Raw genomic sequence first — 14,842 nt, forward strand, 5'->3', positions numbered from 1 at the left:
GACACAGGTGTCTGCAGCCCAGAGGGAACAGAACTATGAGCAGTAGACAAATATAGCATCACAAGTGGAATAGATGTTTGTTGTGTTTTGGCAGCTGAGCATGTGAACCCCCCCTCCTTGTTTTGGGGGCACCCCACTGTGTGAGTATTGGTGGAAGGCAGGGCCTTCCCACTATGGAAACTGAAGGTAGCCATTCCTTCTCCTAGCCTCCTAACTCCGGTGAGGACACAAGACCTGGCTTAGAAGGCCCCCACTTTTTCTTCTCCAGACACACTGGCCTTTTGTTGTTCATTGAACATGCCAAGGGGATGAGCCCCAGGTTTGGCCTGAGAGGTCTTGGGCAGAATGTGGCTTGTGCCCACACAATGGCTAGATGATCTCAGGTAAGTCTCCTTGCCTCCCTGAGCCCTAGCTTCTTTATCCTGCTTCACGTGGTTAGGAAGATTCATTTGAATCAGAGACAGTATGTGAGAGGACCTAGTCCATAGCGGTTACTCCCAAAGAGTGAGGTCAGGGGCATAAATCAGTCCTGGGGGCCTGGACCACAATCTTAGGAAGGAATCTGCACCAGGACTGGTTGGCTGTGTCTGCCATGGGTATTCTCACCATTTCTATGTTGGATTTAGTCATCTGAAAGATATGTGGTGGCTTTGGGTTTCTGACTGAAGTAACCTCGTGGCTTAGGCTCGTGGCCCAAGTTTTCTACAATTAGACTTAAAAACACTGGCAACCTCCATGATTGGCAAATCTTAACAGCTGGACCTCACATGCCTTCAGTGTCCGGTAAAGGGGCTAATTCTTCCCCAAACTGTTGTGTTAATACTCTAGATAGCCCCTCAAATCTAGGTTAGATGCCTTCCTATGGGGCTCCATAGCCTCCTCTTCCTACTATAGCACTCAACCCTTGCATACGTGAATCCCCTTGCTTTCTTATCTATCCTCACCCACACCCCCCAAAAAAGGGTAAGGTGGCCCCAGACTGTGTCCATCTTGCTTGATATTTTATCCCTGGCAGCTAGGACCTTGCTAACCCAGCAGGTGCACAAGCTAGGCAAGGAGCATTTCTGCCTCCTTTAGGGTACGTGGCAGAAGGTGAGAGGCAGCCAAATGCCACCAGGAGAGCCGATCACGGGTTGGAAAATGGGAAGGCGGTCCTTACTTTCACGTTTCTTCATAATCCAGAGGATCGTTGTCTTGTATTTTTCAAAGTTTTTCTTCATCCTAAAAGGAATGTGAATTACCTTTAAAAGCTGGGACTAAATTCATGTGTACACGTCATGCTACACAGTGTAGACAATGCTAGAGCCTGCTGGGTGTTTCTCATAGTTGAAAAATCGGGCCCATTGCTCTGCTTTTGGACTCTGTTTTTCTTCCAGTCAGTACTCAGAGCACATGGTATTCACTCAGTGCTTGCCTCCTGGACTCTACGCGGACTCCCAAACTCTTAAAAATGAATTCAACAAGGGTCATCTCGGCAGCTAGACACAGGGCTGGGAGGTCCAAATGCAAGCCTGGCTCTGTGAGTTAAGCTCTCACAGCTTGATCTTTCAGTGGTTTGTACAAATCCCAGTGAAGGTTGCATCTGGAAATAGCTGAGAGGAGTAGCACTGGACAGTCACTCGAGGCCACTTTGCATGTAGTGGAAACATTTCAAATACTCTTATTCAAAATGACTTATCATGAAAGCCCCACTGAGGCACAGCTCTTCAAAATGATCAAGCCCTTACCCCCCCTCCCCCTTGAATGTCAATATACTAAGTAAGTCATCTTGGGACTTCAATGGCTTGGGCTGTTTTACTTCCAAATAAGGGTGGTCTCCAGCGTGCTTCCTGGTTCTCAGATCACAGCTCCTTTGAAAGGGAAGGTACTGGAAGGAGTGAGCTTCCCAGGCTTAACTGGATCTGAGAAGAAGGCTTTTGACAGGACAGATTTTAAGTTCTCAGTTCGGGTTCCTGGAGGAGAGAGGAATAAGTTAACCCCAAGTGACCCCAGGAAGCAAATACACTTTGCTGGGAAGGGCCGAACTGTTTTCCCTGGCAGGGAGCAGGTTTATGTTTGAACTTTAGAAACAATGGTGGAACTTGAAAACGAGCCCTTTGTGACCCATTTGTATCAAATGTTCTTTATCTACGAGCACTTTGAATGGAATTAAAGCAGTTACCTAGCCTGCCATCATCTGTGAAAGAATAAGGACCGAACTGTCGGTGGGGTGAAGCCTGACCTGCAGGTTGAGAGCAGGAGGCCAAAGGTATGCAAGAGTCAACTCTAGTGAGGGGACCCAGCCAGAGGCACCCAAGGTCCTCTGGGAAACGTTCCTCCCTTGGCTCTTGGCCCACCTTTGCAAGCTAATGGAGTTCTTGACAGCTAGCTCCTCAACTGCAGAGACTCTGAGGTACACACTGCTCTACTGATCAACACCCAGCAGATCCGCACATAGTAGGTGCTCAGGAAATATGTGTTGTGTGCAATCAGATTACAATGAACCTTGGTTATGGGCTTCAGTGGGATGGAATGGGTGGGGGAAGTGTCACATAAGAGGCAGGATAACTTACAGGGAAGTTAATTTGCATTTGTTTTTGTAGCTGTGAAAGGTTCTGAAAGCTTGGATAGGCTTTGTGTTTTGCTCCGTGTATTTTGTCTTCTCCTTTCCTAGAGAAGCCTCACGGGTCTCTGGCTCCAGGACTCTACCGAGCCCAAAGCAGAAGTCTTCTTGGTTTTTGTGAAAGCTTCAACTCATCAAGGAGGTTATGCGGGGTGCCATGTGCCCCCAGAGCCTGTTCCTTGGTGTCACTGCCAGAGTCTGCAATAGACGTACAGGAGGCCTGAATGTGCACCTTGCTTGCTAAGGTTTCTGGTAGTTGGATAAATGAAAATCCAAGTTTCCCCGCACCACCGACTGGATGTACAAACAGAGTTCAGGAGCATTTTGTGACCTGGGACCATGATAACTAGAAAGACTTGGTGCCAGCAAGTCTGCAATAACCTTATTGTTCCCCACTCCAGTTGGGGATTCTGGCCATGACTCCCAGGTCGGTGCAGCACATGGTTTTTCCCACTCCAGGGAGCATGGAAGAGCATTAGCTAACCTATGATGAAGCTAGGAATTTCTTAGCAGATGCCTAGGACCTTGATCCCCCCATTGTCCCCTCTCTTACAAGGCCAGGGCTCTGAGCCTTGCTCCCCAGACTTCTATATAAGCTCATGATCCCTCCAAGACTTTTCTTGCCCTGGATTTCCAACCTCTGTCACCGTCAGCCTTTGATACTACCCCGAACCTCCCATGCTTGTAGATTTCCTTGCTCTTGACTTTTGGCAGCCAGATCATTCTGTTCACCTGCCCACTGAGCTTGCCCTTGCTCTTGCACCTGCTCTTTTGACTCAGGGAACCGGCCTGGCCCTGGCCTTGCTCTTTTTCTTTGTGGTGACCCAATTTAGACTTCCCCTGCTGCTACTGCTAGCCTGCCTGAACCCACTGACCAAGAGCTTGATCTCTCCTGTCACTTACAGAATTCCCAGTTTCCGTCTGGTTTCACTCTCCAGAATTCCGGTCACGGGGACGTCAATATCCTCTTCCTGTTCTTTGCGAGCCTCCATTTCTTTGAGCATGGTCCTAAACACTGCCTGATAGGAGCTGCTGAGAAGCTACAAAAGGGACAGAATGAAACACCCAGAAGAGGGGACTTAATGGCTTTACCACTGAAGCACTTTTCTGACTCCCCAAGGTGCCAGGTGAGATTTCACCGTGCTATTAGAAAAACACAAACAGTGGGAACAGTAGTGTGGCTAGCAAGATTTGTTTTAAAGAATACTTCCACTATCCTCATACCCCTCACTCCCCAATTTGCTCGAGGTTTGTTTGTTTAACAGCCGTATGCCAACAAATCTTTTCAGAGCATAAAACTACCCTTTTTCCAAATGTGGAGACGGTTATAGAGCATAAAAACGCTTCCACGATTTAAGAGCATAACAGGCTTTCTGAGTTGCCGAAAAGGCCTGGCAGCAACAGCTGCTTACTTAGTAAAGGATGGCAGTCTTCAGGAAGGCGGGGTAGCACCTAACATGATATAGAAGTGGACAATTCTGTATTTAGAGATTCTTCCAAAGTAATCATGTCGCAAGCTGCCTTTTGATTTTGTAAATTGGAGCATTCTATCCCAAGTCTGTGAAGCTAATAACCACGACTGACTTATAGGTGGGTCCTCACAGCAGTTTCTTTTCTGGATCCCTTTTGACAGAAAGAGAAATTTGGCTTACTGTCATAGAAAACCATGGCACTTTCATGTTGCCCTGCTCACCTACAAGTTGAGGTTGTTGTGGTTGGTCAACACCTGATCATGTATAGCATGCCATTAACATATTAGCCTCCTATAGTAAGTGGAAGGCCGACATATCCAAAGTTGCGTGTGGGCTGGGACAAATATAAGAATGTAGCCTGTGGTTGGCCAGATTTTCTAGGTTGGGGGACAAGCTGGGGTGCCTCCTGTCTGGCTTGCCCAATTCCAGCCCCTGCATACCCCTCTCCCATTGCTGGTATTAATTAAACGAGCAGGCTATTACAGGAGGTGGCTCTAATGTGGCGGGGCTTAGGTGAGCAAACCAAAATCTTAGGCTATAGATGTCTCAGTGTTATGCATTGAAACCTAAGGACAACCAATCACAAGCAGCCAATTAGGTGTTAAGTGATGGCCAATCAAAAATGTCCTTGCTCTGCCTCTGCCTCTTCTTTATAAAAGCCTCTCCCCAGCTCCTGCCAGTGGAGTGCTCCTGTCACATGGAGCCTTCCCAGTGTGCTGTGCACAACCACCCGGGCGAGGTCTCCCCTCTGCCTGTGACTGCAGCTCCGTCTGGCTGGCACAGAGAACCTCAGCTGACAGGTGTGCTGACGGGTTCTGAATAATTTAAGTTTCTAATTAAAACAATTCCTTGAGATTTCAGCTCTTGCTGAAAAATCTTCCTAAAATGCCTGAGCTTACTTTCCTGTCTTAGTAAATCCAATGAGGTGAATTTGAGTTCCAGAAATTGTGCTTTCTCCCTTTAATGTGGTTTTTCAGTATTTGAAAACCAATTCTTATTAATGTATACAGAAGCAAGTGTGGACAGCAAGAAATTTAGGGCTAAATATGAACTGAGACCAGAAAATTTCCCAACTAAATAATTAAAAAAGAACCCAACCTATCTTTTTTTTTTTCACTTTTTCTATTGTAAATTTAGAAAAATATATCTGCTTAATTTTGAGTTCTGGGGACACAAGATTTCATTCTTGTGATTGTAGTTAGTACCTGGAATCCTGAGAAAGTTTCTTAGCCATAATGGAAAGGATGCATACTAATGTTTTCACCTGCATCAACATGCATGGTAAGTCTTAGAAGTAAGTTGACACAGGAAGTTAGAGCCACCAGGCTGTAGCAGCGGGTAAAATATTCATGCAGGAAAGACAACGTAGCATACTGTAGACGTAAGGCTTATTCAAACTATTATGACTTCCCATCTTCTGTCTGGTAACGGGCTCCAGCCAGGGAAAGGATGTCCCTTGGTGCTTGGGGCTGGTTCTGTGCCCTTCTGCGGGTGGTGGCGGCGGCAGGCGACAGATCTGGGGAGGGTCATCTGTGCTAGTTGCCGTGGTGTTTGCTTACGTGGCAGAGGCTGATGTCTACAGTGTCTGTCTTGCCAGGCTGCCCCATTCCTGGTTTTCTGGTCAGAGATAGCAGGTGTTTCTTGAGGCTTTTGCTGTCTGTGCCTGTTGGGGTTTCTGAGTTGCTGTCTTTCAGCACTTCATCGCCAGGAATAGAGGAAGCAAAACGAAAACTCAGGGAACTCACCGCCATGACATTCCTTGGGTCCTGCGGTTCCTAGCCAGTCTGGCTTCTGTCCACCTTTCAGAAGCTTCTTCTGTTTGTTTTATAGATAACGTCTAGGGTTCTAAGCTGTGCTAAGTGGGAAAAGTACACCTACTCCATCTTTCTGCAATTGAACTTCATTTTTATTGAAGGTTTCTACAAAGACTGATTTGCCTTGATATCTAGATAAATTAACTTGTTTTGTTCTCTCCCGCCTTTAAAAGTGATCTGGAGGGTGTTTATAATACCAGCAGGGCTCTGAAAGTAAGGCCGTGGAATGCTACATTCGGTTTTCTTCTGACCCACTTTGATGTAATACGTGTCATTTATACCTACTTCTGTTTTAAGAAAAGCTCTCTTGGGCTGTGCTAACAATGGAGTGAAGCTAGGAATCCCTGCGCTCTAGAGGCAGTTCCTGGCTGGCCTCGGGCCACCCTGCTCCAACATTTGGAGGAAGGTGGTCTTGAGTTTTTTACTTACCTTGTCATCTATGTCCTCAGCTTCCGATGAGTCAATGGGCTCATTTAATAAATCATTCCAAAAGTTCTCTTTGGTAACAAAATCCAAGACTTTTGATTTTGGAAGGCACAGCAGAAGGAAAGGCGTTTGGAAAAAGAACCATAACAAGGAACAGACAAAACCAAAACCAAAAGCAAACAGAGTTATGACATTTATCCTTGCCTGTTTAAATAAAAATGCATGCATCATTGTTAAGACTTGAGGTAAATTCACCAAATTACCCAAAATTCAACTTGGGGATATTAATAAAATAGGAATCAAAGGGTCAGTTTCAGTGGCTGACTTGAGAAAGTATGTGTTCCTGATGGATGGCAAAGGTTCACCTGACAAAGTGACACCTGAGTGGGTCCCGAATGAAGGAAATGAGCAATCAGGCAGATAACTGGGAAAGAACATTCCTGGCAGGAGGCTAGGAAGTGCAAAGGCCCGGTGGTGACAGTGGGTGGGAGTGCAGTTGACATAACTGACAAACTGTAAGAGGCACAATATGCCTGGAGAAGAGTGAGTGTGGAGGGTAGCAGGAGCGGAAATGGGGTGGGGTACAGGACCAGCTCACAGAGGACCTTGCAGGCTGTGGGAAGGATTTTAGTTTTATCATGGGAGAGATCTATTCCGAGTGTGATTTTCTCTTGGAAATCCTGAGAAATATTCCCATCTCTTGCCAGTTTTGTAAAAAAAATTGCCAATTTCTACACTTGCATATGGTTCATAATCGCGAATTAAAGCACGTGAGATGTATTCTCAAGCCAGTGAGCTCATAAAAAGTCCTCCAGAGAGCAGATGCCTTTGTTCTCAAGGTCAGCTACAGCCTGCTGACTCTGGGCTAAGAGAGGGGCTTAGAGCCTCCGGTGTTGACGGGCTGCAAACTGAATCAAGGAATTGATCATTACAACTTGCGCCCCATCCCCTGCTCCTGGGAAGCTGTGGCTCTTGAGGCGGGAGCTCAGAGGACTGGCTCTCACAGGGTCATTGGGCCCCTGGGGAAATGAGAGCAGCCCCTTCAAGCCGGCCCATCCAGACAGCCCTGAAAATCCACCAGGTTGGTGCAGGGCTGACTTAGTCTGGCTGATTTTGTGTCTCTAGGGCACCTTTGGAGGTGGAGAAGCGACATTCTTCGTGATCTCTATACATGTGAACTTCGCACTTCTTCCCAATTTTGGTTCAGTAATAAAAACTCTGTTGGGACAGAGAATGCTACTCGGCTGGATCCGCCTTTACCGGCACCGGGCTCAGGGGATTTTCTGCCTGCAGACCCCCTACCCCAGCTTCGGTTGTTTCTGACAGAAACCTGACACATCTGTGATAGACCCTGTGCTGAGAGGACCCTTACAGCAATTCGTTCTGTTAGTTCTTGCATGCACCCTGGGGTCCTCAGAACTGGCAAGGCCCCAGGGCCCTTTCAGCTCGATTCCAAAAACACTGTGTGTCCCCAGACTGCCTGCCTGCCATGGAAACAGTGGAGAAAAGTTTTGAAAAGATATTCAGGAAAACCTGACAAGAATCCACGGGAATTCCAGCAAGCTCTGAGGAGGATGGTCCTTTCGGGTGTCACTGGGGAGGAGAGGGGAAGGAACTGGGAGAACGGGTCTGGACAGACTGAGGGGCAGCACCTCCCACATGAGATTCTTTGAGTAAGTGCCTGCCTACGTTGAGAACAAGAGTCTGGCTCTGGCCCTAATAGCTCAGCAAATCCCCATCATTTGTGACTGCCCTACTCTAATAGGGCTTTCTTGAATAATACATAGTTAATTGGAGGGAACCCAAACTAGGTGTTTATCAAGGGAAGAAGGTGACCGGGCAGTCCTGAATACTGAATAGCACTGTTCAGAAGTGTTCGATTCAACATAATAATTAACCTTATTAACATCGATGGGCACTGTCTACATGTCAAGACAAGCACAGTAAGTATGCAGTAACAGCCATAACTGGGGCTGAATGAGAAGGAAAAGCTTTCTGCCGAACTAACTTTTCCTTTGGGGATTTCTGTCAACGTCTACCTTTGTTCTAGTGAGATCATTATCTTCCCCTGAAGTGGCTCCACCCGAGGGCTGGTGCGGGAAGTGCCAGGCCCTTGAGTGGTGTCACCCAGCCCCTTGGCACTCTGGGCCCCTCATCTGTGCAATGGGAACAATAAGACTTGTCTTCAAGGTGGCCCACCAGAGTGCTACCGTAAGTAAATGCCAGGCATACAGGATTCCCTCAAGTAGGCTGTGTCTTCTCTCCATCTGATCAAGAACAAATCTTAATTTTTCTCCATCCAATCAGTGACTCTCTTCTAGTGGTTTTTCCCCGACAGAACCATAGTTCCTGAATGTGGGAGAGATGCTTGAGCTGTGTGTATCTGCCCTGCAGGGCAGATCCCCACACTGTAGATGAGGAAAGGGAGGGGAGAAGCAGTAAGGGACTAGCCCAGGGACCAGCTCTGAAGAACGAGCAAGCCAGCTCCGCTGACAAATAGGCACATAGAGGAGACTGCCCAGTTTTCACCTCCTCGACCTCTGCTGTAGTAAATTCCTTTTTAGCCTCCACAGGTGGGTGGAGGGATTGGCTCTGGTCTGGTGATTGTAATGGGCACAACTCTATAAGCTGTTCTTAAACCTTGCTACTCAAAATGTGGTCCATGGATCAGCAGCAGTAGGTGCTGCTGGGAGCTTGTGAGAAATACAGACCTACTGAATCAGAGTCTGCATTTTAACAAGATCCTCAGGTGGTCATTCTTTTATTTTATTTACTTGACAGAGAGAGAGAGAGCGAGAGCGAGCATGAGCAGGGGGAGCTGAAGGCAAAGGGAGAAGCAGGCTCCTCATTGAGCAGGGAGCCCGATGCGGGACTTGATCCTAGGACCCTGAGCCAAAGGCAGATGCTTAACTGACTGAGCCACCCAGATGTCCCCCCAAGGTGATGATTCTGTGCATTAAAGTTTGGGCAGCATGGCTCTAAACTCTCCCTGGGAATGGAATAAGATGAAGAAAATTCTATTGGTCAGTACTCTTCTGGGGGTGGTGGGGCAGTGGGTGGGATGCTTTGTCTAGAATCTGAGAGTTCATTTGATGAGCCACCGTGTTTGTAAGCCCCCACCATGCTGAAAGACAAGAGATTGTAGTTCCTAAGTTGTTTTCTAATAGGATGCGCCTGGTTAATTGTGGGGCTTTTGTTTTATGGAGGGGTAGGTGTAAGATGGGACTTTGCCACCATAAGGATTCTCTCCTGTCCTTTCTCTTCATAGGATTCAATTAACCCCTCCTTAATAAAGAATTAAAAGTCTTTAAAGGTACCATTTGTAGGGGCTCCAATTTATTCCCTACCAAGGTGCTGCTGGATAAGGCTATTTGGAGGGTCCTCTGCATCCCAATCAAGCCCTGCTGTCTAGACCTCAGGCAGCCCAGCAATTGACTGGACCCTCTTAAATGTGGGGGTCCCTAGACCAGAGCTCTTGAGTATAGAGATGGACTTCTGTCCCGGGTCATTCGGTCTCACTCCAGAGACCCTCTCTCTACTTCTTCTTCCATCCGTCTTCTTCAGGAAACGACATCGAAGCCCATCCAAGTTTAGGGGCTGTGTGCCCAGCATGTCCCTAATTCCTCTCTAGGACTTGGTGCAAGCTGGACCAACAAGGGACCCACCCTCCCGGGGCACTATCCCCAGCCCAGGGCACTCTGCAGGGAACAGGAATCTTTGGATATGTTATGTTGGGTGCTTACCATTTTCTTCCCCGTGAGAAAAATCAGGGATAACATACACTGAAAAAGAATAAGAACAATTATTAATAGGATGTGGTATGGTGAACTTATGTGGACTTTTTTTCTTTTAAGATTTTATTTATTTGTCAGAGAGAAAGAGCACAAGCAGGGTGGGGGGAAGGGGCAGAGGGAAAGGGAGAAGCATGTTCCTCACTGCGCAAGGAGCCCGATGTGGGACTACAACCCAGGACCCTGGGATCATGACCCGAGCCAGAGGCGGACACTTTAACGGCTGAGCCCCCCAGGCGTTCCTTATCCAGACCTTTTGGTCCCTGAGGGAATCAATTTAAAAAGCACCTCCTAATAGCTGGGGGAGACAGGGTGGAGATCACGTGTTTTGGGATAAGTAGCTTCCATAAACTTCAACAGTTTGAGGCCTGTTGCTTACGCTCAACAAATATTGATTTCCCTCCCTGTGTTGGTATTTCATCTTGCGCGTTAGGATTTAAGGTCTGAATACAACATAGTGATTCAACAACTCTCTATGTTCTGCTCTGCTCACCACAAGTGTGGCTACCATCTGTCAGAGGGTGTGATGGTTTTGTCCATCTTATATCCTGCCCAGTATGCAGTCGGTGTACAATAAATGTCTGTAGGTATACAGTAAGTGTCATGGAATAAGCTGAGTATGGGTAACCTATTATCCTTCCTTCAGTAATTCCAGTGGTAAATACTGTTTCCTCCCTCTTCAAAATTCAATTTTAATTCAAATTTGAAAGCCTTTTGACCCTTTGGCTCAGTTTCTTCCCTGAGCCCTAAGCCTTGCATCGAGCCCTGGGAATAACGCCTTAGCCACAGGCCTTAATTAAGATTGCTTTAGTCTAAAATGGTCAAAAGAGGTCTCTCTCTGGCTGGGGGCAGGCTAATTCTGTTTTTCTTACCTTCCCGTGGATGGATCTGTAACTTCCACAAGTCATTTAAAATCATCATAAAATTATAAAATTTAAATACCTTCTGAACCCGACTTTAAAGAGGGTAGCATGGTTATTGACATTTCTTGTCCTGTTTTCGTTTTTGATTTTCCAGGTGCCGTTAGAAGACAGAAGAATGTGGCCATTTAGCGATTTTAACCTCACCCCTTGCAGGGGCTTCATATCAGACATTTAGGGCCTAAGATTCTTCCTTGGTGCCCAAGGCTGATCCGCAGAGGGGAGGAACGGCTTGGAGGGCACTGAGGCCGTATCTGGGTGCATCCCCTGCCTCGCCTCCTGTTTAGTTTCGCTAACTTACCGCAGCACAGCGGTAAAGCAGTGGTCGGGAGATGCAGCCCTCTGCGGCCCTCTCCTCTGGTCACCATGGGCCGGCTGGGCTCTTAGGATCAACGGAATGGCTGGGGCTTGGGGGGTAGATTTTAGAGCTCCAAGTGGCTTCCGAGGCCATGTGGAGACTTGAATGGGGCTATGCCTGTCCCTGCAGGAAGCGGGTATCTCTGCTCTTCTGTTGCTCTCTGAGAAGAGTTCAGTGGTTGCTGGCTGGGAAGCCAGGGGCGTGTAGCACAGATCCGCTAAGATAGGCAGTGGGAGGCTACTGTATTTTTTGAGAGCTTTTGTAAGTTCCTGGCTACCGTTATTTTATGCCTTCTGGAATTCTGTAGCCCCTGTCCCTTTTTTGCACCTTCCCCCACCTCTCCCTCTCCCTAAGTGCATGTGTGCACACACACCCTGGATATACCAATCTTCAGAGCAGAACATGGCAGACACCAGTGGTGAAAAAGCAGAGGCAAACTGCTCCATCCGCTCCCGGGGGTGGCAGGATTCGAGCCTGGCCTGAGGTGCCCAGATGAGAAGCCTCCCGCACACGAGCCGGGTTGGGGCCTGCTCGTTCTTCAGCCGAGGCAGAGCCCCGTGTGGACAAGCAGCTCTCCGGCTTTTAAGAAAACTCATGCACTGTGGCATAGCTCTGACTGGTACCATTTCATTTTCTTAACATGTTTCCCTTCAGGGCACACGCAGAGTCAGGTCTCATCTTTGTGTGGCAGATGGTCAGATATTTGAAGGCAGTCCTAGCTCAGAGCCACGGGTCCTCCAGGCTAACCATTGCCCTTCACTGCAACAGTTCTGGGCATGACGTAGTGCCCAGGTCCGCCTCCCGCCACTCTCTAAGCCCAGTCCGCTTCGAACTCTCCTGGAGTGCGGCAGCCCCCACACTGAACAGGTGTCCCGGGGCTGGCCCTCCAATGCAGGCTAAAGCACGACTGATTTCCCTTTATGTAAACGTTAGCTTTTCTGGCACTCACCTGGGTCATACCGCTGACTTACTGAACTTGTGGATGAGTAAAGTATCTACAACAAACAGGGCTTCCCCACCCTGTACTTTCCTATCCTATTATTTCTGTGGGCCCAAGAGCAGGATCTAATGTAAGTTGACCTTATCTAGGATCTAGCTAGTTCCCGTTCAATGTTTCCACCTGTCAAGCTCTTTTAGGATCTGATTATGTTATTCCCATCAACCAACAGCTTCAGGTAATCTGCAAATATAAATACTCCTCCTACGTCTGTGTCCAGGTCTATGATAAAATGTTGTGCCGGTCAGAGCCCTATGGCTCCCCACTGGAAATGGGGTTGACTCTGATCTTTAAAGCAGTGTCTCTGGGTGGTTATTCAACAGTTATCATTCTATCGTCTTTCATGAGCACCCACCTGATATTTCTTTATCTTGTCCACAGGAACATCAGGAAGGCTTTGAAAATGAAACCCATTGTGGAATTTGGGTCTACTAGGTTATCACTGTTCCCTTATCTACCAACTTTGTCCAAAAAGGTGACCTAAACCCAGTATTACTTGATGTGTTCTTATTGATCTTACTCTGATTTCTTGTGGTCATTCTGCTCTCAATATTTGCCCCGGATTGGTCACAGACTCATCTCCCGGTTCCTCAGAAACCATAAACGTGATTAAGATACTCTCACTCTATAGACACTCTGGTGGATATTTTACCCAGGGCAGGACACAGCAGTTACTGTCCCCTTCTGATCTTTTCACCAGTCTTTGGTTTCTGCTATTTTTGGCTGAATTTTCTTGCATCCATTTCAATCTGGAGATCATTTTCCTTCACAGTGACATCAAAATTAAATAGCAATTGAAGAACCTTTCTCTGAATCATTCCTCCGCATCGCACTAAACAGTGGCCCTGTCTACCTTAATTTTAATAGGGCCCCTCCTTTTGTGGCTGCCTGCGTGATGATGGTGATGGTGATGACAGGACGATCTTCTGGTAAGAATAAATTTATCCTGGGCTTCAGCTCTGTTGGCACTATTCCTGTTTCTTTTTTTTTTTTAAAGATTTTGTTTATTTATTTAGAGAGCATGCATGAGCGGGGGGGGGGGCGCAGAAGAAGAGGGAGAGAGAGAATTCTAAGGGGTCTGCCGCGGGGCTCAATCTCACGACCCCGAGATCACGACCTAAGCCCAAATCAAGAGTCAGATGCTTAACTGACTGAGCCACACAGGCGCCCCTCTCCTGGCACTATTCTTAAGGTTTGAGCCATTTTCCCACCTTTATCATAGGGAACTTTATCATTTTTTCTTTAACCTCTGTGTGCGATCTTTCAAAATCCGAGTCCATGGCAGGAAACTGCACGAACGCTTGTTTGCACTTTTGGGAGTTCTCCAACACTCTTCTCCATCTGGCCAGGTGGCTTGAAGCAGACTGCACCACTGAAGGCACTTCCTCCCTCTGTTTATCCTCACCCACATTTCTAGATGTATAGTGTCTCTTTGTGTATATATTTCTGTATGCAACCCCCTTCCCAACCAGACTGTTTTCTTGGGAGTACGATACACCCTCCCGTCACCATGTCTGATCTCGAATTAGATGAGGATTCAACAATTTTGCAAGTGTTTAATAAATATAAGTGCTTACTACGTGCCAGGCACGAAGTCTTGAGGATCTTTACAATCATGGGTAGAATGCTCTGTGTTAGAACTCCTGCAGTTCTTTATGAGTCTGCTCTGTGCCTGGACAGGTAGACACCTGAGGCCATAAATAGTCTTTCTGGTCCTCCTTCGGAATACTTCCTTACATAGCTCATGAGGCATTTCTGGTGCCTTTAGCATTCCTTCCATATCAGACCTGCCACTCTCTGTAGTAATAGGGTTCAAGGATTTATCTGGGTGTTTTCCCTCCAGATTCAGTTCAAAGTCTTATTTGCTGAGAAGGACCCTGCCACGTGAAATGCTCTTTCTGGCCCCCTGGGGTTGAACAATCCCATAATTTACAAATGCTCTAAAAGTAGGAAATGAGGACCCGTGAAACTCATCCTACGGTCAATAAGTAGCAATTGAGGTTCTCTGGTTCTCCGATGCTCCGGTGCCTATAAGTCCTCTGGGGATCATGTTAAGCATACAGACAGGGATCCTGGTAAGGCTGGAAATCTGCGTCTTTACAGGCAACCGGGAACAGGGATGCACGGCAATATCTATGCCTGCTCTCATCTCTGCTGTTCCTACTGGCCCCACAGCCAGCATTTTGGATTGCTTTTGCCTTGATTGTGTTTCTCCACCAAGTGGATGGGTGGCTTCTGCCCTGGGCTGAAAGCAGACTCTTTTTTGCATCTGCAAAAACCCCGAGAATCCTCAGGGTTCTGTATTCCAGCTGCAGAAGGACTAGCTTTCCTCCATGGCATGGGCCCCATCACCAACCTCCCACACATCGCTTTCCCCGTGTCACCTTCTTCTCTCACCTCTGGATGTGGTTTCGAGCCCTTCTGCCTTCCCGGAGCTCCATTCTTCATGGGTTTTTCCTGCA

The 14,842-nt window shown here is 47.4% G+C and overlaps 1 protein-coding gene across 2 annotated transcripts in view; it reads right to left on the reverse strand.

Moving 5' to 3' along the window:
* Positions 1-14,842, reverse strand: part of ERICH6B (glutamate rich 6B) — a 56,265-nt gene that overhangs the window by 16,649 nt on the left and 24,774 nt on the right. For both annotated transcript variants that reach the window (XM_073894524.1, XM_025874845.2), the window contains 4 exons: positions 10,058-10,096; positions 6,318-6,406; positions 3,506-3,642; positions 1,160-1,221 (listed from right to left, as the gene is read on the reverse strand). In XM_073894524.1, coding sequence (XP_073750625.1) covers positions 1,160-1,221; positions 3,506-3,642; positions 6,318-6,406; positions 10,058-10,096 — 327 coding nt within the window. The remainder of the gene's footprint in view (positions 1-1,159; positions 1,222-3,505; positions 3,643-6,317; positions 6,407-10,057; positions 10,097-14,842) is intronic.

This window comes from Callorhinus ursinus, unplaced genomic scaffold (assembly GCF_003265705.2).
Source record: "Callorhinus ursinus isolate GAN/ISIS: 27379988/994484 unplaced genomic scaffold, GSC_fseal_2.0 scaffold7, whole genome shotgun sequence".
Classification (NCBI taxonomy): Eukaryota; Metazoa; Chordata; class Mammalia; order Carnivora; family Otariidae; genus Callorhinus; species Callorhinus ursinus.